A 24,324-nucleotide genomic window follows, 5' to 3' on the forward strand; every position below is an offset into this window, starting at 1 on the left:
TTTCAAGTTGGAAAGCAACTTTAAAGTCACGTATTCATCTTTAAAAAAACTGATAGAAAAATTTTCTGGTTAAATGAAATTTCTATGAGAATATAAACTGAAAATAAACAGAAAAGAAAAACAATGTTAACAAAGAAAAGCTTTAGGAATATCTGAATACTAAATATTTGAACTAAAAAGTCTGATAAAGAAATGAATGCATCAATGGAAAAAATAAAATAAAATGCATGACTAATGTTGAAAATGCAAATGTTACCATTTACTTACACTGTATGTCTAATACGAAAGAGTATCGGATGTCCTTTTCCAAGGCTGGATGTTTCACAACACAAGTAATTCGCCTTCCTCTAGCAAATCTGGTTGGAAACAGCTTGTATTGGCTGACAATCGTTGCTGTTTCATTTGGAAAAGAAGTTGTAGTGGATTCCATTTCACCAAGATCACCTTCCCAGTCAATACGTGCAACTGGTTTTCCAGTGGCTGCGATACAAACGGCTGCTACTGTTTCGTTTCCGCCATCAATTAAAGAATCTGGCCCTTTTATCAGGCTCACAGTGGGTTCAACTGTTTAAATTTTTTAAAAAAATTAGTTACATTCAAACAACAATATATTTACATCCTTCTAAGCCGCATCTAGACATATTTCATAAGTTTAGGGACAACTGCATATAAAATCAACATACACTTTTTAGGTAATGCCATCATCAATTGCATTCCTGGAAAAAGAGAAGATCATAAGCTATGAAAAACAAGAGGCCAAGATTTTATATAACCATTATAAAAATGGCTCTCCTTGATACATATATACATTACTTTATAGGAAAAATGAGATCCCTTCAAATTAATATATACAAAAAATTTCTATGAACTAGATAATTTCCCTATGAAATTAAAAACATTGCTAATCTAAAAGAAAAAAATCAGTTTTAATACATAATGCTTCGTTTTACAACAACAAATTTTAAAGCAAATACTTTAAAAAAAAATAAGTTAGGATTATGAAAACTTCTGTTAAAAAGTTAAGGGAAAAAAAAGTTTCTCTGAGCATTCCCATAGGAAAATGACCAATGTTTTTCTTGACCCAATGAGTGACTTAATAATTTCATTTAAAACACTACCTTTTAAATTTTTAATTCAATAAATCTAAGAGGGGTCTGAAATTTTGTATTGCTAACAAGTTAAGTGATGCCAATGCCACTGTTCTACAAACCACATTTTAAACAGAAAGGGGTCTCAGAGTAGAAAGGAGGTGAAAAGAAGACCATCCATTGTCTAATAAGCTAGCATTACCGATAATATAAAGCTCAAATTCCCCATCCTAGCATTCAAGTTACTTTACTGTGGTCCTACTCTACCTTTCTGAACTTTAATTCTTGTACTTTATATAAATCTTTTGAACAGTCAACAAATTACTTATTCAGTGTTCCACTAAAGCAGGGTTCTCAAAAGGGGGTGATTTCCCCCTACCTCCCACCACTCCAAGAGGATACTTAGCAATGTCTGGAGAAATTCTGAGTTTCACAACTGAGGATGCCACTGGCAATTAGTGGGTAGAGGACATGGATACTGCTAAACAGTCAACATTGGATAAGGAAGCTCATCACAAGAAAGAATTCAAGCCCAAAATTTCAAAAAATTGAAGAAAAACTCTGTCTTAAGTACAGTCGTCCATCAGTATATGGAAAGGATTGGCTTCAGGGCCCGAGTATACCCAAATTTGTGCATACTCAAATCCCACAGACAGGCCTGCAGAACCCACATATAGGAAAAGTCAGCCCTCTGTATATGCGGGTTTCACATCCCAGGAATACTATATTTTCAATCTGCATTTGGTTGAAAAAAATCTGTGCATAAGTGGAACTGCACAGCTTGAACCCATGTCGTTCACGGGTCAACTGCATATTGTTTTCTGCCTCCCTGCCTTGCCTCACGTACTTTTAATCCTAGAATAACATTTCCGAATTCTTTTATTTTTGCCAACCCAAAACCAACCCACCATTCAAGGACTGGCTCAACTATTTCTTCTCCAAAACATTTCTTGACTACCAAGTTCACCAATCCATTCCTATATCCTACTCAAATAACATTTATTCTATGACTTCTATATACCAAAAACTCTTACAGGCTTTGGGCATATAAAATTAAATTTTAAAGTGCACAACTGCTGTTCACCACATGTTTATAGTAGAGAAAACATATAATAAATAGTATGGTAACTGCTACAATAAAGACATGCTCAATACACAATGATAAAAAGCAAAAAAAGCATCAGATTAGGGGAAGGGGTCAAGAATGGCTTCTATATGTGATTCGTTGAGTAATAGTTACATAGGAAAATGTAGGAAGAAAGAGACAGGAGGGAAAAGGCAGCAATCCAGGCAGAAGGAGAAACACACATAAAGACACAGGTTAATAGAACTGCAAATAGTTTATTATGACTTTAAGATTAGGGTTGTTGAAAGAGAAGCAGCAAGGGATTGAATAGATGAAGTGAGAGAAGTAGGCATGGGCAAAATCACAAGTCCTGTAACATAAGCAGTCTTGAGTTTTAAGCCAATTGTACTGTATTAATTTAGAGAAAACTACTATAATTTAAAGCAAAATAAAAAGTGACTTTATCCCCATGAATTCTCTCTTTTACATGGAAAATATTTATTATTTTCTTGATACAGAACTTTGTGTAACTTTTTATTGATGTCTTGCACTTCATTTTTCAAATATTTTTGCCTTGCCTCCTAATCAGAAAATTTCTCAAAAGTATCAATCTCTTCAATGTAAATTATATTTCCCCACAGCTCTTAAGGTAGTGTTTTAAACATATTAAATCCTCAAATGTTTAATTTTATTTTTAAATAGTATCTCTCGACATGAAAAAAATATACAAATTTGGACACAATTGCTTTTCTGTATGCCAGAGACTCTAATATTGTATTATTAAATATTAGGGGCTGTGAACTTGTTTAGTTCTCTGCAAAGCAGACACTGTGAACGAGTAAGGAGTATCAAAGATTTATTAGGGAGTAATACCTAGAGAAAAGGTAAGAAGGAGGATTGAGTGGCAGGGGGGCTATCAGCAGACCTAACAAAGTCTTTGTCAGGCCAAGGGAAAGATACAGAGCAAAGATTCCCATTAAAGGAGTCCCACGTTGGGTGAAAATGTCCAGGTCTTCATACCACTATCTTGTTCAATTGCTGGTCCCAAGAGAAACTTGACCTCAATAACCAATGCCTTGCTCAATCATTGGCCTGAGGGCACCCATGAAAAGAACATAACTTGAACTCAAATATATAAAATATTGTATATCAATAAAAAATAAAACAAAATCTAAATAAAAAGTGATCTTAAAGGAGCTGACAGCTTCCTGCTGTCAGCTAACCATACCCCTAGCAACTGGGCAATGAGTGTTTCTGAAGGAGAAAAAGCATTGTATCTCCATGTCAGCCACAGGTTACTATTATTCCTTAATCCTTGTTATATTATTCCAAAAATACTTATCAGCATTTCCAAATTGGTTTACATTTCACTGCAGTGGCTATCTTAATACTTATAAGTTTATTCAACATTTTACCATAAACTTTCAGAGTTATCAGGTAAGAATGATAGAATATCATTACTTTTAACAACAGCACAAAATTCAAATAGCTAAGCAAATCTAAAATAGATGGAATAAAATTTGATATGAAAATTAAAACAGGAGATGTCAATGGCTCCAAGAAGACAAACTCATTTTCTTAAAAAAATGGAAAATCTCAACTAAAGATGATAATTTAATTAAAGGTTGGAAATTTGAGGGAAAGTAATGGAAATAAATGTCGCAGAAACTCAAGCACTTAGTATATAATTATAATTAAAACTCAGCACAATCCTTCATGAAGTAAAATAGCTAAAACTATGTAACATTATATAGACAGGTAGGTATACACAGAAAAGATTTTATTCAAATTAAGAGAGCCTAGAATCAGAATTTTAAAACAGAATTTGAAAAAATCATATTTGAATTTGTTTACTTTAAATCTAAATTTAAAACATTTTCAATTTTTGAAAATATTTTTATTATAATCCTTACTACCATCACCAAAAACGAAAGTCAAGCATACTTACCTAACACAGTTACAGTTGTAGAGGACTGGGCATTTCCAAGTGGGAATGTAACAGCTTTGCATATGTATTTTCCAGAATCAGAGAATCCTATGTTATGTAGAGTAATTGTTGCATCATTGAGTGAATAGTTTTTAAACAAGACTCTTCCCTGATATTCTCCTTGAACAGAGAATCCATATTGAGGATGATGAACTGCAACAGTCTGTGAACTTTTACCATGTATCTTCTCCCATGAAATTTGTGTTATGGTTTCATTTACTTCAATTAAACACTTCAATGAAACATTCTTTCCCCACACTGCTGTGACATGTGGCTCCACAATAATTGGTCCAGCTAAGGCACCTATGTGGGGGAAAATACTGTAGTTTTTAAAATGGAAAAAAAATATGCTAACATATAATCTTTCTTTCTCCCTTCCTCCCCCACCTCTGTAGGGGTATGCGTATGTGTGTTCATTTATGACTGAATAATAAAAAGAAGTGAAAAGGCTAGATGTTCTCTGGGCTGGATGTGAGATTTGAAAAGTTGGGATCAAATAAATCAAACACCCGCCAATATGTATTACATATATACATGTATACAATATTATTTTTAAGAACACTTTTTGGAGGAAAAACCAAAAACAAAAAAGTAAATTAGAGGGCAAATTTGACCATCTAAGAGATGACTGAGGATATAACAGAAAGGGACTGAAAATTCACAGTGATTATACTTAATCAGATACCCACCGATATGTACTACAATGGAAAAAGCACTGGATTTAGACCAAGAATTAGCTTAGAAATAAGAGCCTTCCCCAGTCAAGCTATCACCTGAGTTCCCAGCCCTGCCTGACACTTTGCAGCCTTGTGAGACTGATGCAGTAGACCCAGCTGAGCCATGCCTGGCTCACAGAAACTGAGAGATAATAAATGAGTATCGTTTTAAAACAACTAAGTTTGGGGATAATTTTTTACACAGCAATAGATAACTTATATATGCAGGATCTTTCAAACCAAATATAATTCTTAAGTATCTTCTTTTGAAGAGTCCCGATATCAAAACTCTCTAATTAAAAAATAATTTAAGACAGACTAATTGCCAGAAAACATCAACAAAGAAATACTTATATAAATATGAAATCATTTTTTCCATTTGAGGGTAAAGAAAAAAAATTTCACAAGTTAAAATGAAATGACATCAAACTTCTTCCATATAATACTTATTTCATTTCTAAAAGCAAAGCTCACATTTTTTTTGAGGGAAATAAGACTAATATTCGTGAATATTATAGTCAAGCAAGATACTGCTCATTGACAAGTAGATTAGAACATATATAACAAGTCCTTGAAAAGTTTACCAATCATGTATGAGGCCTGACAAAATAAAAAAACAAATATTCAAACTAAGAAGTAAACCAAAATAAGCATGCTAAAATGGAAATTGTATAAACAATAAACAATATTTTTAAAACTTAGTTATGTCTAATTAAAATTTTTAACCAAATAAAAAAATGTAGAAAAATATCACAAGATATAGAAAAATCCATTTAAACATCTTCGAACATGTTTAAACATATCAACAATAAACTTGGAACAATATTATTTTCATGAACACTTTTTGGAGGAAAACACAAAAACAGAAAAGTAAATTAGAGAACAAACTTTATTACCTAAGAGATGACTAAGGATATTACAGAAAGGGACTGAAAATTCACAGTGACTACACTTAACAGCTATGAGAGAAAAAGAAAAACTTTTGCTTTTTTTAACCACTGCTCTAAAGATGTTGTCAGGCCCCCAAAATTTACTTGCATGTTTTATCATGCTATCAAGTACATATAATTACTAAGATTTTAAAATTAATCCAAAACATATAAAATGTGAAAATATTCAAATGTACTTTTAGCAAGCTATCACAAGCCTAGTATTACCCCAGAAAAAATACAAATGAAAAAGCAGTCTAATGAATATTAATAAAAAATTGACATTATGAAATAACACTCAGCTCTGTATTTAAGAAAAGTATACTACAACCAAGTAGGACTATTCCAAGAATGTAAGGATATTCTAAGACTATTCATTACATTGAAAACTCACACACAACTTTCTCTTTCGATGCTGAAAGGCATTCAGTAAAATTTAAAATTTACTACCTGTTTTTTTAAAAAACTCAAAGAACTGAGCAAAGGATTCTTAATAATAAACTAGATTTTTCTCAAATCAGTGGCCATGATCACACTAAAACAGAAAAAGGGGCATAACTGTTAAAGAAAAGATAAAAGTAAGATGGTAGTACACTATCATTACCATTGTTCAACTGAGACTGGAAATTCAATCCAGTGCACTAGGAAAAGATAAATATTAGAACAAAACAGAAATAATTACTATTTGAAAAATCTATTACCTGAAAAAAATCCAAGAAGGCCAAGTAAAGGGCTATTAGAACCAATAATGTGGTGGTTTATAAAACATATGCAAAATGTATATAAGCTATATAGTCAGCATGTTATAATAGGTGATTGCTTTATAAATTTATTACAGTAAAAGTTTAACTAGTATTTGTAAGCATTAATATTTAAAATACCTGAATATCCAAAGCCATCTAAAGCAAAAATAACAAAGCTAGAGGCATCATATTACCTTACCTCAAATTATACTACTAAGCCATGGAAGCCAAAATGGCATGGTACTGGTATAAAAACAGACACATAGATCAATGGAACAAAACAGAGAACCCAGAAATAAAGTCACATACCTACGGTCAATTGCTATTTGACAACGTCAACAAAAACATACAATGGGGAAAGGACACCTTTTTCAATAATTAGTGCTGGGAAAACTGGATAGCAATATGCAGAAAAATGAAACTCGATCCTTATCTCTCACCATAGACAAAAATCTACTCAAGATAGATTAAAGACTTAAATGTAACACCCAAAACTATAAAAATATTAGAATAAAATCTAGGAAGAACTCTTCTAGACACTGGTCTAGGCAAAGAATTCATGACAAAGACAAAGCACAGGCAACAAAAACAAAAAGACAAATGGGACTTAATTAAACTAAAAAACTTCTGTATAGCGAAAGAAATAATCAACAGAGTGAACAGACAACCTGCAGAATGGGTGAAAATATTTGCAAACTTTGCATTTCACAGTGAACTGGTATCCAGAATTTACAAGAAGCTCAAACAACCAAGAATTAATAATAAAACCCTATTAAAAAGTCGGCAAACGGCACAAATAGACATTTTTCAAAAGACATACAAATGGCCAACAAGCACATGAAAAAATGTTTAGTATCACTAATAACCAGACTACTGCAAATTGAAACTACAATGAGATATCACCTTACACCAATCAGGATAGCTATCACTAAAAAGTCAAAAACTAACTGATATTGGCAAGATTGTAAAGAAAAGGAAACTATGCTGTTGAAGGGAATGTAAATTAGTACAACCTCTATGGAAAATAGTATGGATATTTATCAAAGAACTATAAATAGAACTACCATTGAATCCAGCAATCCCACCGCTGGATATTTACCTAAAGTACAAGAAATCATTATATCAAAGAGATATCTGCACTTGTATGTTTATTACAATACCTTTTACAATAGCAAACATATGGAATCAACCCAAGTGCCCGTCAATGGATGACCAGATAAAGAAAATGTGATACACACAGACATATACACACAATGGAATACTATTCAGTCACAAAAAAAAGAATAAAATCATGTCTTTTACAACAACATGGATGGACCTGGAGACCATTCTCTTAAATGAAATAACTCAGAAACAGAAAGTCAATTACCATATGTTCTCTCTCATAAGTGGGACCTAAACAGTGTATAACTCACAAATGTCTTTACCTTGAATTATTTTTCAAGTTGCATATAACTCATGCACAGAAAACCATAAAAAATGACAAATTTTTCATTAAATTAGAAAGGATCATTTTGTTTTCAAAGTTTTACTCTGTTTTTATAATAAAACACTGTGGCCCAAGGAAAAAAATTTTTTTCTTGTGTGACAATGTGTTAAAGCTAAACAAACAAGAATCCTGTGGCCCAGCCATATCACTCCTATGTCTTTATCCATTAGAAAAGAGAGCACGTGTCTCTAAAGACTTGCACACAGATGTTCACAGCGGCTTTACTTGTAACAGCCGAAAACTGTTATCCATATCCATCAACAGACGGATAAACAAATTGTGGCATATGCATGCAATAAGCAATAAATACTACTAACCAATAGAAAGGAACAACCCACTAGAAACAGAGGGCAACTTTCGCAACTTGACGAAGAACAATCTACAAAAAACTCACAACTAAAATCATATTTAAAATCGTAAAAAACAAAACAAGAAAAAAAAAAAACCCAAAAAACTAGAAGCCTTTCTGCTAAGATCAGGAACAAGGCAAGGATATCTCCTCTCACTTCTTTTTGACATCGTACCAGAGGTCCATGCTTAGGTAGTAAGAATAGAAAAGGCAATAAAAAGTATACTGATTAGGAAGAAAGAAATAAAAACTGTCTTTATTCACAGGTGATAAAATACTCCTGGAACTAGTAATCAATTACATTAAGGTTGCAGGATTCAAAGTTAACAAACAAAAGTCAGTCACTTTCTTATATACCAGCAATGAACAAGTGGAATTTGAAATTAAAACATAGTACCACTTACATTAGCACCCTCAACAATGCTTAGTTATGAAACTAATAAACTATGTTCAAGATCTATATGCAGATAACCACCAAACTCTGACAAAAATTAAAGAACTAAATAAATGGAAAGATATTCCACGTTCATGGATAGAAAGACTCGATACTGCCAAGATGTAAGTTCTTACCAACTTGGTCTATGGAAGCAATGTAACCCCAATCAAAATCTCGCAAGTTATTGTGTGTCTATCAAAAGACTAATTCTACAATTTATACAGAGAAGCAAAAGACCCAGAATAGTTAACACAATATTGAAAAACAACGACTGACACTATCTGACTTCAAGATTTACTACAAAGCTACAGTAATCAAGACAGTGTTGTACCGGTAAAAGAACAGACAGACCAGTGGAGTAGAATACAGCCCCAAAACAGATCCACATAAATATAGTCAACTGGTCTTTGACAAAGAAGCAAAGGCAATGGAATGGAGAAAAGACAGTATTTTTAACAAATGGTTCTTGAACAACTAGACATCCACATGCAAAGAAATAAGTATAGACAAAGACCTTATAACTGTCACAAAAATTAACTCAAAATGGATCATAGATCTAAATGTAAAATAAAAAACTATAAAACCTCTAGAACAAAGCAAAAAATCTAGATGATCTTAGGTATGATGATGAATTTTTAGATACAATGCCAAAGGCAGAGTACATGAAAGACATAACTGATAAGCTGGATTTCATTAAAATTAAAATTCCTGCTGTGCAAAACAGTCAGGAGAATGAAAAGACAAGCCACACCTGAAGTTACCAATCTTGAATAAGAGCATTCAGCTGCCTGAGTGGAGGCATGGAGAAGGCAGAGAATAAGTTTTAAAGTGGGCTTGACATTTTACCAAGCAAGCACAATTAAAAGAGAAATAGGCAAGGAGTTGACGGTGTAGGTAAAGAAGTAGTTTCTAATGATGGACTATAAACTTTAAGTTGGTCAAGAAAGGAAGAAAAGAAAGTAGGATCAAAGGATTATAGAAACCAATATAAAGAATTATTGAAATTGAGGTGCTAAATAGAATGAGGTGGCAAATGGGAGATGAAGGCTAGATGGTGGGAAAGTCAATTTCTCTGGGACTCAGTCTTCACATTTATAAAATGTCTCATTGCCTTACAATTGTACGTTCTTGAAAACTGTCAAGAGTTTTACATATATCATTTCATTTGATCTCCACACCACATCCCTCCAAAAAAAATCACATAGGTATATACGTATTTTTTTTTCCATATGACACATCAAGAATCAAAAAGGTTAAGACTTACCCTGAGTCATATAAATAATAAGACACAGTGCCATTTGCCATAATCCAGAGGATCAGGGAAAGTTTTGCAAAAGGTGACATTTAAGCTGTGCCTTGAAGACTTATATTTTAATAGGCTGAAAAGACCATTCCAAGTTAAGCAAAGATCCAGTATGAGGGCAAAACATAGAAGTACAAATAAGACTGGAAAGGAAGGTTGAATAAAAAATGGGGGAAGGCCAATAATCAAAATTAACATAGAGAACTAGAACTAAAGTCTTCTAATTATCTCTTGGCACAGTGTTTAGCATTTCCTAGAAAGATACCGTTCCAGCTACTAATCATGTGTGGCTATTTAAATTTAAATTAATTGAAATTAAACAAAATGTAAAATTTAGGTTTTCAGTTACATTATCATATTTCAAGTGTCCAACTGCCATGTATGGCTAGTGACTACTGTACTGAGAAATACAGCTATATAACATTTGGATCACTGCAGAAAGTGCTAGATAGAAAAATTCTAGAGTAGAAATTCAATAAAGCTCAACTTCCTTTCTTACTATAGGCCTACGTTTTTTTATAAAGCTAAAAAATTCAGTTTCAGATAGTTAATTTTTAAGTTTACATTTCTATGATAATGACTTACATATAACCAATACAGTGAATAGCAGGTGCAGGAAATAGCAAATTTCCACTAACATATTTCCTACACATTAATACTAAAGCTCACCCTATTGTATCATGATATCTTTAATAATCTTAAAGTAGCAATTTCGGGCTTTATTAAAATGCCCTAAAATGTGGTTTTCACTATCTCTTCTCTACCAATCACTACCTTATAATTTCAAAGGAAAACATCTTGATGTATTCAAACAACATAAATGTTCTGTTTAGTTGAATTTATGCCTAAGGGCAAAATTTCCTCATATTTTCAAAATCTTTAATATAAGGAGACAAAACTTTAGATCAGGAAGAGACTTTACAGGTATCTGATCTAACCTCATTTTACAGAGACAGTGAAGTGATCTGTCCTTATCATATGACTAGTGTCAAAACACAGACAAGAAGAAGCCTCCTGGCTTTGAACAATATTGTTCCTAACTTTCTCATGCTGAGCACATCATAAGTAAAATCTGAACTTTTACAGAAAGATAACCTGGGGAAGAGCAATTGGGACATTCAAAAACTCAGTGATTTTCAAAATAAAAAGGTGGAGAGGAACTGAACTTTCTTAAGTTAGTACCATTTCCATCTACCGTAGGTGAAATGCATGAGAGACAGGGTTTAGTTAACAATTATTAAGAATCTGGGTAGAGAAAAGATGGCGGATGAGAGATGCCACCAGCCAGAGCATCTCTGCAAGAAGGAGAAATTTTAGATGAACGAGGAAAAAAACACACAGACAGACAAACATAAATCAGATGAGGGTGGGAAGGAAGGGCGCCTGAACGTACAGGAGACTCCACAGGAAGAAGCTGCGGAGCAGAAATGGAAGGAGAAAGGCATCAGTGGGGATTAAGCCCTGAGAGGCTTGGAGAATAGCAAGAAAGACAGGTGGAGTGGTTAAAATTCCCCTCCCTTGCAACTCAGACTGTTGGTGGGCTCCTGAGCTGCTGGAGAGACCTGCTTACACCAGCCCAGAGAATGCTGCCACCAGTGAGTGGAGAGCTTCTGGCGGACAGGGCACCAGGCTCCCAGCGGCCCCCCGGGACACCTCCCGCCCCACAGACCAGAGCTGGTCGGCAGGTACCATATTGCTTCTCTACCCACCAGGTGCCTTTGTCCTTCCCAGGGGTCCTCTTTCATTCAGGTTCCATCTTGCTTATCCCCACACAAACATTTCCCAACTCCAGCCCAGACTGTAGGAGCCACAGGGGTCCAGTGGGTCCTGGGTGATATGCGTGACTCCAGAGCCCAGTTATTGTGAGTGGACTGCCACCTGGAGAGAGTATCAGAGACCATCAGTGTGCAGACTTTCCTCCACCTAGAGCTTTATTCTCCCCTTCCCATCCCCCACCTGCAGCTGCCGAGAGACACAATTTCTCCACTACACAGAGGCATCCACAGGGAATGGGGCTTATACCTTTACTTTCGGGGTCCTGCAGTGAACTGAGGGGTGCTCAGACTGTGAGTTCCCTACCTGCTGGCCCTTACTGTGTTGCTTGCCTGGTGACTCCAATAGAACGGGGCTTTAACCTCCAAGGAGGAGGGACACTGAACCAGCTTGGGCACTACATAGGGTGACTTGGAACCAGCATTCTTCTCCCTGGCATGGACAGGGATTGATCTCCGGGGCCCTGGCGACAGGCCTGCAGGCCAGATCCCGTACACCAAGGTCTCTATAGCATTGCCCAGGGGTACAGAGGGGACATTTGTGAATTCGTCTTGTGAAGTGGGGGAGCCTGAAGGGACAGATCAGGGTGAGAGTGCAGTGTGTGTGGGTCCTAGCGGTGGCATGCTTGAGGGGTACCCCTCCCTCCCATAGTAGGGCCATGCTCTCAGCTCAGGCTGGAATCCCGTGCAGGGAACCTCCCAGCCTGCATCACAGTCATGGGGGAGTTCACCTGGCTTCAGTTTCTGCCTGCAGGCAGATGCCAAAGAGAAACCACAGAATAGGGAAGGGTGGAAAGGAGCAAGGTCTGCTCCAGACTACCAGACTGCTGGACTCAGACAGCCCCGCCTATACATGCAGACTTTCTGGTTGAGTGGGGCCAATTAAGCCCCTCCCTGGCAGCTTTTCCCAGAGGCAGGGTACAGACCTTTAACCCTTGCTACAGCATTTGTGGAGCTTGAGGGCAAGCTCACCCAACCCAGCCACCACCAGCCTCACTTCCCAACCTGTACTGGCTGAGGTAGAGAATAAAGATGCAACTGGAAGTCCCTGGACCACAGCCATGACCTGGAGCACCAGAGTGCTTCTCTTGAGGAACTAGAGCTGGTATCAAGGCCCAATAAAAGCAATGTTGCAGTTTGTTCCTCTGGGAAGCGCCACCTACTGACAGAGAGATCAATTTGCATGCCCTTTTGTTGCATTTACTCACTCACCATACAAGGTGTGGTCAATTCCCACCCACAAGCACTGCCTACTGCCTCGACACTAAACTAGGTGTCTCATTACCTAAACAAAAGAAAATCCAAAGGTAAGAGGCAAAAGCTGGTCCAGATGACAAAGAATCAGAGAAAGAACTCCGGAAGTATGAAAAATCAAGGAGAAAGGACACCCCCAAAAAGAACCACCACCACTCTGGCAATGAACAATTTCCAACAGTGATTATAAGGAAACTCAATACAATGCAAGATAAAATGGAAACTTGACACAAAGAAACCATAAAAAGAATGAGGCAATGAAAGAAAAATTCACTAGAGAAATTGAAATACTAAAGAAAAATCAAACAGAACTTCTGGAAATGAGAAATTTATTCTAGGAATTCCAAAACACAGTGGAAAGCTTTAAGAATGGGTTAGATAAAGAAGAAGAAAGAATCTCAGAGATTGAAGAAAACACCTTTCAATTCAACAAGTCACCTGCAGAGACAGAGCAGAGAAATAAGAGAAAAGAACAAAGCCTACAAGAAATGTGGGATTATGTGAAGAGGCCTAACATAAGAATCATAGGCATCGCTGAGAATGAAGAAGAAAATACACAAAGGCTGGATAATCCATTTGAGGGAAAAATGAAGGAAAACTTCCCTGGCCTTGACAGAAATCTAGATATTCAGGTAAAAGAAGCTCAAAGACTCGGGAGAGATTCATTGCAGAGGCAAACACAACAACACATAGTCATCAAACTGGCCAATATAAATACGAAAGAGGCTCTCCTACAGCAAGCCATAAGGTGAAAGCAGTAGGCAACCTAAAAAGGAAAACCCAGCAGACTAACTGCAAACTTCTCAACTGAGACCTTAAAAGCCAGAAGGGACTGGGGCACCAATCTGTCTTCTAAAACAGAATAACGGCTAGCCTAGAACTTCGTATCCTGCAAAACTAAGTTTCTTATATCAAGTAGAAATGAAGACCTTCTCAGACAAGCAAACATTGAGGGAATTAGTCAAGACAAGACCTGCCCTCCAGAAAGTACTCACATAGGAATACACCTCGACTGGCAAAATAGACACTCACCAGTGTACAATTATCCAAAAGTGAAAGGTCAAAGGCTACATACCACAACAGAGCAAGACATAACACAGAGCACCAGGATTTTACTTAACAGGATAAACAGAAATCCACCCCTCTTATCATTTCTTTCAATAAACGTGAACTGCTTGAACTGGCCACTGAAGAGACATAGGCTGGCCAAATGGATAAATATACACAAGCCAAGTATCTGATGTCTTCAGGAAACACATCTAACCCACAAGGATTCTTCAGACTCAAGGTGAAGAGATGAAAAACAATATTCCACACAAATGAAAACCAAAAGAAAGCTGGCATAGCACTTCTCATTTCAGATAACATAGTTTTCAAATCAACAAAAATAATGAAACACAAAGATGGTCATTATATAATGGTAAAGGGAACAACTCAACAAAAAGACATAAAACAATTCTAAATATTTATGTACCTAACTCAGGTCTACCCAGATTCACAAAGCAAATCCTACTTGATCTAAACAAAATGATAAACGGCAGCACCATAATAGTTGGAGACTTCAACATCCCTCTAACAAAACAGGACAGACGCTCCAAGTCAAAAATAAACAAAGAAACAATGGATTTAAAGAGGACTCTAGAACAAATGGGACTAACAAATATTTACAGAACATTCTAACCCAAAATAACCGAATATACATTTTTCTCATCAGCTCAGGGAACGTCCTTTAAGACTGACCATATCCCAGGCGACAAAACATGTCTCCACAAATTTAAAAAACATAAATTATACCATACATATTCTGAGACCACAGTGGAACAAAATTAGAAATCAACAGAAGCACTCATCTCTACAAAAAGTCATGTAAATTAAACAATCCACTGCTGAATGGTAGTCAGTTCAAGGAGAAAATTAAGATGGAAATCAAAAGATTCTTTGAACTATATGACAGAGGGGACACAAGTTATCAAAATCTGTGGGACACAGCTAAAGCAGTCCTCAGAGGAAAATTTATAACCATAAATGCCTACATCCAAAAGACAGAAAGATCACAAATCAACAATCTAATGAATAGTCTCAAAGAACTGGAAAAAGATGAGCAAACCAATCCCAAAGCCAGCAGAAGAAAAGAAATAACCAAGATCCGAATAAAACTACATGAAATCGATACCCTACAACACATTGAGGAAGGAAACAGCAGAAGATGTAAACAGATGGAAAACCATAACATGCTCCTGGATCAGCAGAATCAACATTGTTAAAATGTCTATACTACTCAAAGTGATCTACAGATTCAATGCAATCTCTATTAAAATACCAACATCATTTTTCGCAGATCTAGAAAAAATAATTCTATGCTTTGTATGGAACCAGAAGACCCCTTATACCCAAGGCAACCTTAAGCAAAAAGAACAAATTGGGAGTCATCAATTTACCAGACTTCAAGCTACACAAGGTTATAGTAACCAAAACAGCATGGTACTGGCAAAAGAACAGAGACATGAACCAATGGAACAGGCCTAAGAACCTAGATATAAAACCACCCTCATATAGCCATCTGATCTTTGACAAAGCAGACAAAAAACATACACTGGGAAAAAGAATCCTTACTAAATGGTGATGGGAAAATTGGATCGCCACATGTAGAAGACTGAAACAGGATCCGCACTGCTTACCTCTCACAAAAATCAACTACGTTGGACAACAGACTTAAACATAAGTCATGAGATCATCAGAATTCTAGAAGAAAATACTGGAAAATCTCTTATAGACACTAGACTAGGCAAAGAATTTGTGAAGATGACACCACAGGCAATCACAGCAACAACAAAAATAAATAAATGGGACTTGATCATGTTAAGAAACTTCTGCACAGTCAAGGAAACTATCATCAGAGCAACTGGACAACCTACAGAATGGGGGCAATATTTGCATGCTACATATCCGATAAAGGGCTGATAAGTGGAATCTATATAGAACTCAGGAAAATCAAGATAAAAATAAAACAACTCCATTAAAAAGTGCTCAAAGAACATGAACAGAAACTTTTCAAAAGAAGACAAATGGCCAAAATATGAAAAAAATGCTCAACATCTCTAATCATCAGAGAAGTGGAAATCAAAACCACAATATCACTTAGCTCCAGTGAAAATGGATCTTATCAAAAAGTCTCAAAACAACAAATGTTGGCGCAGATGCAGAAAGATGGAAACACTTGTACACAGCTGGTGAGACTGCAAACTAGTACAATCTCTATGGAAATACCCCAAAGAATTCAAAATAGAACTACATTTGATCCAGCAATCCTACTACTGTGTATTTACCCAAAGCAAAAAAAGACATTCTATAAAAAAGACATCTGCACTCAGATGTTCACAGCAGCACAGTTCACAATTGCAAAGATGTAGAAACAACCAAAGTGTCCATCAATACATGAGTAGATTAATAAAATGTGGTATTTGTAAACCATGGAGTACTATTCAACCATAAAAAAAAAAATGAACTAATCCCCCTTTGTTACTACCCTGGATGGAGCAGGAACCCATTGTTCTTAGTGAAATATCACAAGAGTGGAAAAACAAACACCACATGTACTCACCATTAAACTGTTACTAATGGATCAAAACTTACATGCATATGTGGAAGTAACATTCATAGGGTGTTATCAGATAGGAGGGGAGGGGAGGGGATGGGTAAACTCACACCTAATGGGTATGGTGTGCGATGTCTGGAGGTTGTGTATGCTTGTAGCTCTGACATGGGCAGTGCAAGAGCAATATATGTAACCAAAGCAATTGTACCCCTGTAATATTCTGAAATAAAAAAGAATCTGGTCTTTCAATTCTCGTTTCAACCTATAAATTGTTGCACTAGTATTTAAAAATTCAAATGTGTTTTGATCCTAGTAATAGAATGTATTCCCTAAATTTTACATGAATTATATTACAGGTTTGAATCGCTTATCTGAAATGCTTGCAATGAGGAGTATTTTAGATTTTTGATTTTTTTGATTTTGGAATATTTTCAAATACATGATGAGATACTTTGAGGATAGGATCGAAGCTGAAACACCAAATTCTTTATGTTTCTCATATACCTTATACATATTGCTTGAAGGTAATTTTATATTAGGTTATTAAGTATGTAATGTCCGATTTTCTTACATACTAAGTTTGACAGTTGATATCTCTGGCATTTCACCTCGACGCTTCTTGTTTTATGTTTATTGTGAAGCTACATCCTCATTCTTTCCAAAGTTTTTTAAGAACAATTTTTGTGAATCCACAGATAAGCCAAAAATTCGTGTTACCTTTGAATATGAATTCCATCGTGGAACCAACGCTGCATGGACAGCTGGAAATATCAACAAAGTGTTTGGGAAGGATGTGGCTAATGAACACACAGTATCTACATGGTTTGAGAAGTTCCATTCTGGTGACTTTAATCTTGAAAATGAGCCACATGGGCAAGCTGAGACCAAGGTGGATAACGATGAGCTGGAGGCTGTAGTGGAAGCAAATCTATCTCAACCTACACATGAATTAGCCCCAAGGTTTGACATTACTATTTCAACAATACTGGACCATTTGAAACAAACTGGCAAGATAAAGAAGCTGGATAGATGGGTTCCTCATGAATTAAACAAGCATCACAAGAGAAATCATCTTGAAGCTTGCCTCTCTTTGCTGTCACGACATGAAGGTGAACCATTTCTACATCGTATTATGACATGTGATGAAATATGGATTCTTTTTGACAATTACAAGCAGTCAGCACAATAGCTGGATAAAGATAAAGTGCCAAAACACAGTCCAAAACCGAATATCCATCAAACAAAGCTAATTGGTGGTCCAGCATTGGTATTAGCCACTACAGCTTCATCAAACCTGGTCAATCAATTACAGCAGATGTCTCCAGCAACCAATTGGATGAAATGATGAGGATGCTTGCAATTAAGCAGCCATAATTGGTCAGTAGAGACAGGAAAATCCTCTTGCAAGACCATGCTCGACCAAATGTCACACAAACAATGCAGCTCAAACTATAGAGGCTGGACTTGGAAACTCTCTGTCATCCACCTATTCACCAGACCTTGGAACAACTATCACTTCTTCCAGGCTTTGACCACCTGTTGCAAGGAAAAATACTTAATTCTCCACAAGCTGTGGAAAACGCCTTTCGCAATTTCATCTCCACTCACTCTCCAGGCTTGTTTGCTGCTGGCATAAACAAGCTAGTATTAAGATGGCAAAACTGTGTCGATAGTTTAGATGCATGCTTTGATTAATTATACTGCTTCTTGTTTGAGATTTGATTCAAAATTAGATCTTTCATATTTAATGACCTATTACAATATTTTTAAAAATTTTGTGCATGAAACAAAGTTCATGTTCACTGAACCATCAGAGAGCAAAGGTGTCAGGTATGGAAACTTCGCCTTGTGGTGTCATGTTAGAGCTCAAAAAATTTCAGATTTTGGAATATTTTGGATTATGGCTTTTCGGATTAGGGATGCTCAGTCTGACTCTTAGGCTTTACTGTAATTCCAGTGGTAAAATTTATAATCAACAGTAAACAATTTTCAACCAAAGGAATTATGTTTTTTTAAACTATACTTATGAATTTACTTCTGAATCTTTAATTTACTTGGAACTTATTGTAAAGTGGTACCTAAAAACAGAGAGCCTGTAGACATGTAAATGATATCATTCTCTGAAGCAGACATTGCAAGGAACTAGTGCTTTGAAGACACTGATCTATAAATTTTCATAAATGATAGCCTCCTGTAATGATCCAGGTAAAAATCTGTACACACATGTCAAGATGCATTAATAATCCAAAAATCTCAAAACTGTTTTAAAGAGGCATGTCTAAACAAGTACATGGGGGCTTATAGTTCAGTAGTACACATACTTCTCAGACCTAAGAATGAGACTTAAAACTGTGGACAAATAACAGAGTGGAAGCAAGAACTTTAGAACTAGACTAACTTACACTCAAGAACACACTGTGACTGGGTACCTGAGCTATTTTATCACCTACAAAATGGGACTATTATCATCTAATTAACAAGGCCTCAGTAAAATGTAAAAGAAAACACTCGAACATTGGAGTGGGTGCTAACTAAGCAATAAAGGAAGAATTGCTAGAATTATTTGAGGGCTAGTAGAAACTAAAGGCCTGATTCTGTAGTGGCACTAATCTGCATGGTTATATGATTCCCTCCCACCTCCAGCATCACTAGCAGCTGAGAGGTAAATACAGAGAATGTGTAGAGCAAAACAGGGCTTAAGAGTTGTATTTTGCAAGGCTGGTGTAACTGAAAAACATTGGGATGTGCAATTAGATATTCTAAGACAAGTCTAGATTGAAAACAAAAAGTGTATTAATATAGACAAGATACAGGATTCACAGCACATATTAAGAACTCAAATATTTACTGAGTTTCACTCATTGAATAGTAAATACTATGTACTATAAGGTAGAAAAAAGTATAGCTTGTGACTTCTAAGAGCTGAGAATAAAAAAATAAGATACACGAGACAGTGAATATTCTCGGTAGAGTTACCATATACTTTGTAATCCAAGTCAAAACATTTTTTAAGAGCAAAAGGGGAGTGAAGAAACATTATTCGTAATTATGCCAAATAACAGCTGGGACATATTACCCTTATGAGAGCCACCTTAGTTAAGGGTACAAACTTAAAAAGATACTTGGGAGAGGGAATAAGAAAAGTGTGTAAAGAAAAGCTACCTCTAGACAGTGATATTTTCCTTCAGCTAAGCCTAGTGATTCTAATTTTAACTGGGTGATTTGTGGGACAATAGTAGCATCTAAGCTGAATTTTAGGTGAGGTGGGATTTTCTAAGCAAAGAAAGGGCACTAAAGGAAAATTCAAAGCAACAACCCACAGAAACGGACAATGTTAGTAAAGTTTTTAGAAGTTGGAAAAATCCAAGTATTCGTAACAAAATAACAGAAGATAAAGCCATAAAGAATTCAGTTTGTTTACACGACCATTTTTTTCACTTAACACTTATTTAACAATCTACCTGTATGGGCCAAGTATTATGCTGAGGAAGGACAAAGGAGGAGGGGCATGCTCCTTATCCCTTAGGAGTTTAAAGCCTAGTCAGGGAAACTGTAAATAATTAGGGGGAGAAATAAGGAATATTGTGGGGTGAAAATATAGGAAGCCAAAAACATAGCAGGAATATTAGGAAAATTAATCTAGCAGTTTATATATTATACTGAAAACAAGAAAGCACAGGTTCAGAAACAGCAATTAGGGGATATGAATCTGTGAATATGATCTTATTTGGAAAAAGGAGTCTTTGCAGAGTAATTAAGTTAAGGGATTATCCAAGTAGGCCCTAAATCCAATGACAAGTTTCCTTATAGGAAAAAGAGTAAATACAGAAAGGAGAAGGACATCTAAAGACAGAGGAAGAGACTGGAATTATGCAGCGAGAAGCCAAAAAAATTGTCTGTAGCCACCAGACCTTGAAGAAGCTGGGAACTAAATCTCCTCTAGAACCTTTGAAGAAACATAGCTTGATTTTGATACAGGATGCATAGTACATATTATGGACTTCTCAACTCCAGAACTATGAAAAAATAAATTTGTTTCAAGTCACCAAGTTTATGGCAGTTTGCTATGTAAGCCCTAGGAAACCAACACAGGAGACTCCGGCACTAAACCAGGCAAAAGGTAGTAACAATAGTGACCCCATATGAACACAGACAAGGAAGATGTTCAGACTTGCAGACTGTTGAGTCCCAGAAGGACTGTGTTAATTTAGAAGTATTTTTTCTTCTCTGTTCCAAATCCAGAGAAGAATTTTACAGATTAAAACCAAAGAAAAGCACGATTATAACCTCAATAGGTCTCAGATTTCTCATCTAGATAAGGAAGAATCTGGACAAGAAAAGTAGCTTTCAAATTATTCTCCTTGTCCAATTCTAATAATGCAACTGAAGGAAGAGGTAGAAAAAAGTACTAAAAGAGAATTTTTGAAGGACAGAGCTTAGAGCTCTACCAGAGCAGCTTCACTTTTATACATGTAAAATGTTTATATACATGCAAAATTGTTTGAAAAAAGGTAGGGGAAATAGGCTAAATATAAGCAGATTAGATGTCTAGAGTCCTTTTCAGCACTGTTTGGCAATTTGTTCTTTCTTTTGCATTTTGGACAACAGATAATCAAAGGTAGACCCCAGAAATTTATACTTTAATCAAACCACACTATTTTCTTTCACCACAATTTCCATAAAGTATCTTAACAGCAAATATTCATTATCCTTTGAATCTGGTTAAATTCTTGAATATGGCATTCAATGTAACAAGCAATCTCAAAAAAAAAAGTAATTATTAGGTTACTTTTTTTCACTGACTCCAATATGAAGATTTTTCCCCACATCTCTAAATAGGGGATACAGGTGGTCTATCCATATGCAAACTTGGTTGTTATTCCCGGTGGCATGACTGACAATATGCAACACCGTGACCTATGACCTTTAAGTCAACAAGGACCCTATGTTCCACTAATTCCTTCCTGTAAGATCAGGATAGCATTAGAGTAAAAACTTGCAGAATAAATATTAGAGGCTTGCAAGAAAAATCTCAGAGTTGATGTCTTTTATGTATTAATAAGTTAATATGGCAAGCCTAAACTGCTACCCTTGAAAAGGCCTTCTCGCAAAGTTGGCCCTTAACTGACATTGGGGAATTTAGATTTTGGGAGAGATTTTACAACTAACTGATTAACAGTGGTTCACTGAGACTAAACTCTATGTACAAATATCATTTATGGTGAATACCTGCTTTCCTTTTAGGAGTCTGGAATTTGGGTAAGTGCTAGGCAGGGAGTACCTCCATGATCATCCACCAACAAAAACTCTGTGCACTGAGTCTCTAATGAGCTTCCCTGGTTGGCAACATTTCACCCATGTCACAATTTGTTCTGGGGGGGAATTAAGTGCATCCTGTGTGACTCTGGAAGAGGACACTGGAAGCTTATGCCTGGTTTTCCCCAGACTTTGACTCATGCCCCTTTGCTGATTGTGTATGGTATCCTTTCACTGCAATAAATCACAGCTTTGTGTATGACTCTGTGCTGAGTCCTCTAAGTCTTCTCAGAGAATTAGTGAATGAGAGGGTAGTCTTCTAAGGTATCTTTTAAGAAAGACAGCATCAAAGAACTCTTCATAGCACTGAAGAAAAACACAGCATGGAAATGCAAAGCAATACAAAAAAAGGCTCTGAACGTGAAGAAGTAATTGGGATAAGTTAAATATTGTCCAATTATATTTTCCTTTTCAGATATGTACACAAGTTATGATGAAAAATTACATCTATGGGTAAACTATTAAAAAGTATGAAATAAAAGTCTAATAAATATAAGTCAATGCACATAAAATGAAAGCTCTAAATGACAGGAGAATATTGTCAGTGTTTTGTTTTTTCTTCCTTATTGGTATATCAAATCATAATATATCCTGAAATTGATGACAATTTATATTCAATGAAATACAGTAATTGTCACAATTTGATATCCTAAAGCAGCAAATCAACATCTACAGAATAAGTATCTCACATAAGTGACAAGGCAATACAATTTACGACACCCAAAAAAACAAACTAATAGAGATTTAAAAAGAATTGCTTATATTGTTTCTATATTTCACATACCTTCTAAATGTTTAAATTAAAATGTCTTCTTTATTGCATCAGTCATTATCTGTAATTCTAGAAAAACGTTAATATAGACAGACTTCACTTGGTTTAAGAGAAACACAAAATACATTCTTAGCTTCTAATCTTGTGCTGGAATGCCTTTAAAATACCTTCACTCTATGGACATCACTGTGGTACCAAGTTATTGCCTCTCAGCTCCAAATGCACCCTTCTATGTAGGCTCTGTTATAAATGAAATTCCTTTAAGTATTTCTCCTTTAATGTGAACATATGTTATGATTTCTCAGGAGATGGCACTGAATAAATATTGTAGGAGGAAGTGCCTATTAGAACTAAAAAAAGAATTTGTCAAGGTTGCAGGATATAAGATCAAGATTCAAAATTTAGCTGTGTTTCTAATAAACTAGCAATGAACAATTCAAAAATGAAATTAAAATAATCCCATTGACAATACTATCAAAAACAGTAAGTATGAATAAGTTTAACAATGAAGTACAAAACTTATACTGAAAATTATAAAACAATGTTAAAAGAAATTAAAGAAAACTTACATAAATGAAAAGTTACCCCATGTTCATGTATCACATAACTTAATACTGTTAAAATGGCAACATTCTCCAAACTGATCTACAGATTCAACACAATCTCTATCCAAATACCACCTGGTACCATTGCTGAAATCAGTGAGTTCAACCTCAAATGCATATGGAAGTTAAAGAAACTAAGAATAGCCAAACAAACTTGAAAAAAAGAATAAAGTTGGAAGACTAACACTGCCCAATTTCAAGACTCTGCAAAACTGCAGTGATTAAAACTATGTAGCAAAAACTATAGTAATCAAAACTGTGTGATACTAGGATAAGGGCAGATATAGGAATCAAAAGAATAGTACTGAGAGTCAGAAAGACATGATCACATTTATGATCAATTTATTTTCAATAGAGTACTAAGTCAATACAATGGGGAAAGAATAATCTTTTCAACAAATGATCTTACAACTACTAAATATCTATATTAAAAAAAAGATGAACCTCTTCCTCACACCATATACAAAAATCAAAATGGATCACAGACTTAAATGTAAGAGCTAAAACTCCTAGAAGAAAATATTGTAGTAAATTTTCATGAACTTGTGTTATGCAAAGCCTTCTTAGATATGACACCAAAAGCACATGCAACTAAAGAATAAAAAAGAAATAAACTGGAACTCATCAAAATTAAAAACTTCTGTGTTAAAATGGGCAACATAAGAAAGTGAAAATACAACCTACAGACTGAATAAAATATTTGCAGATCACATACCTATGGTATTTGTCTCCAGAATTAAAAAACAAAAAACTCTTACGGGTCAATCGTAAAATTACAAATAACTCAATCGAAACATTGGCAAATGACATAAACAGACATGTCCTCAAAGAAGATATATAAATGGGGCGGGCATGATGGCTCATGCCCGTAATCCCAGTACTTTAGAAGGCAGAGGCAGGAGGA

The 24,324-nt window shown here is 35.6% G+C and overlaps 1 protein-coding gene across 1 annotated transcript in view; it reads right to left on the bottom strand.

Annotated features, from left to right (window-relative positions):
• Positions 1-24,324, bottom strand: part of LOC105820096 (nectin-3-like) — a 186,293-nt gene that overhangs the window by 127,356 nt on the left and 34,613 nt on the right. The window contains exons 2-3 of the mRNA XM_012656513.1: positions 4,103-4,444; positions 268-564 (exon numbers count right to left, since the gene is read on the bottom strand). Coding sequence (XP_012511967.1) covers positions 268-564; positions 4,103-4,444 — 639 coding nt within the window. The remainder of the gene's footprint in view (positions 1-267; positions 565-4,102; positions 4,445-24,324) is intronic.

Source organism: Propithecus coquereli, unplaced genomic scaffold (assembly GCF_000956105.1).
Source record: "Propithecus coquereli isolate 6110/MARCELLA unplaced genomic scaffold, Pcoq_1.0 Scaffold506, whole genome shotgun sequence".
In the NCBI taxonomy this organism is placed as follows: Eukaryota; Metazoa; Chordata; class Mammalia; order Primates; family Indriidae; genus Propithecus; species Propithecus coquereli.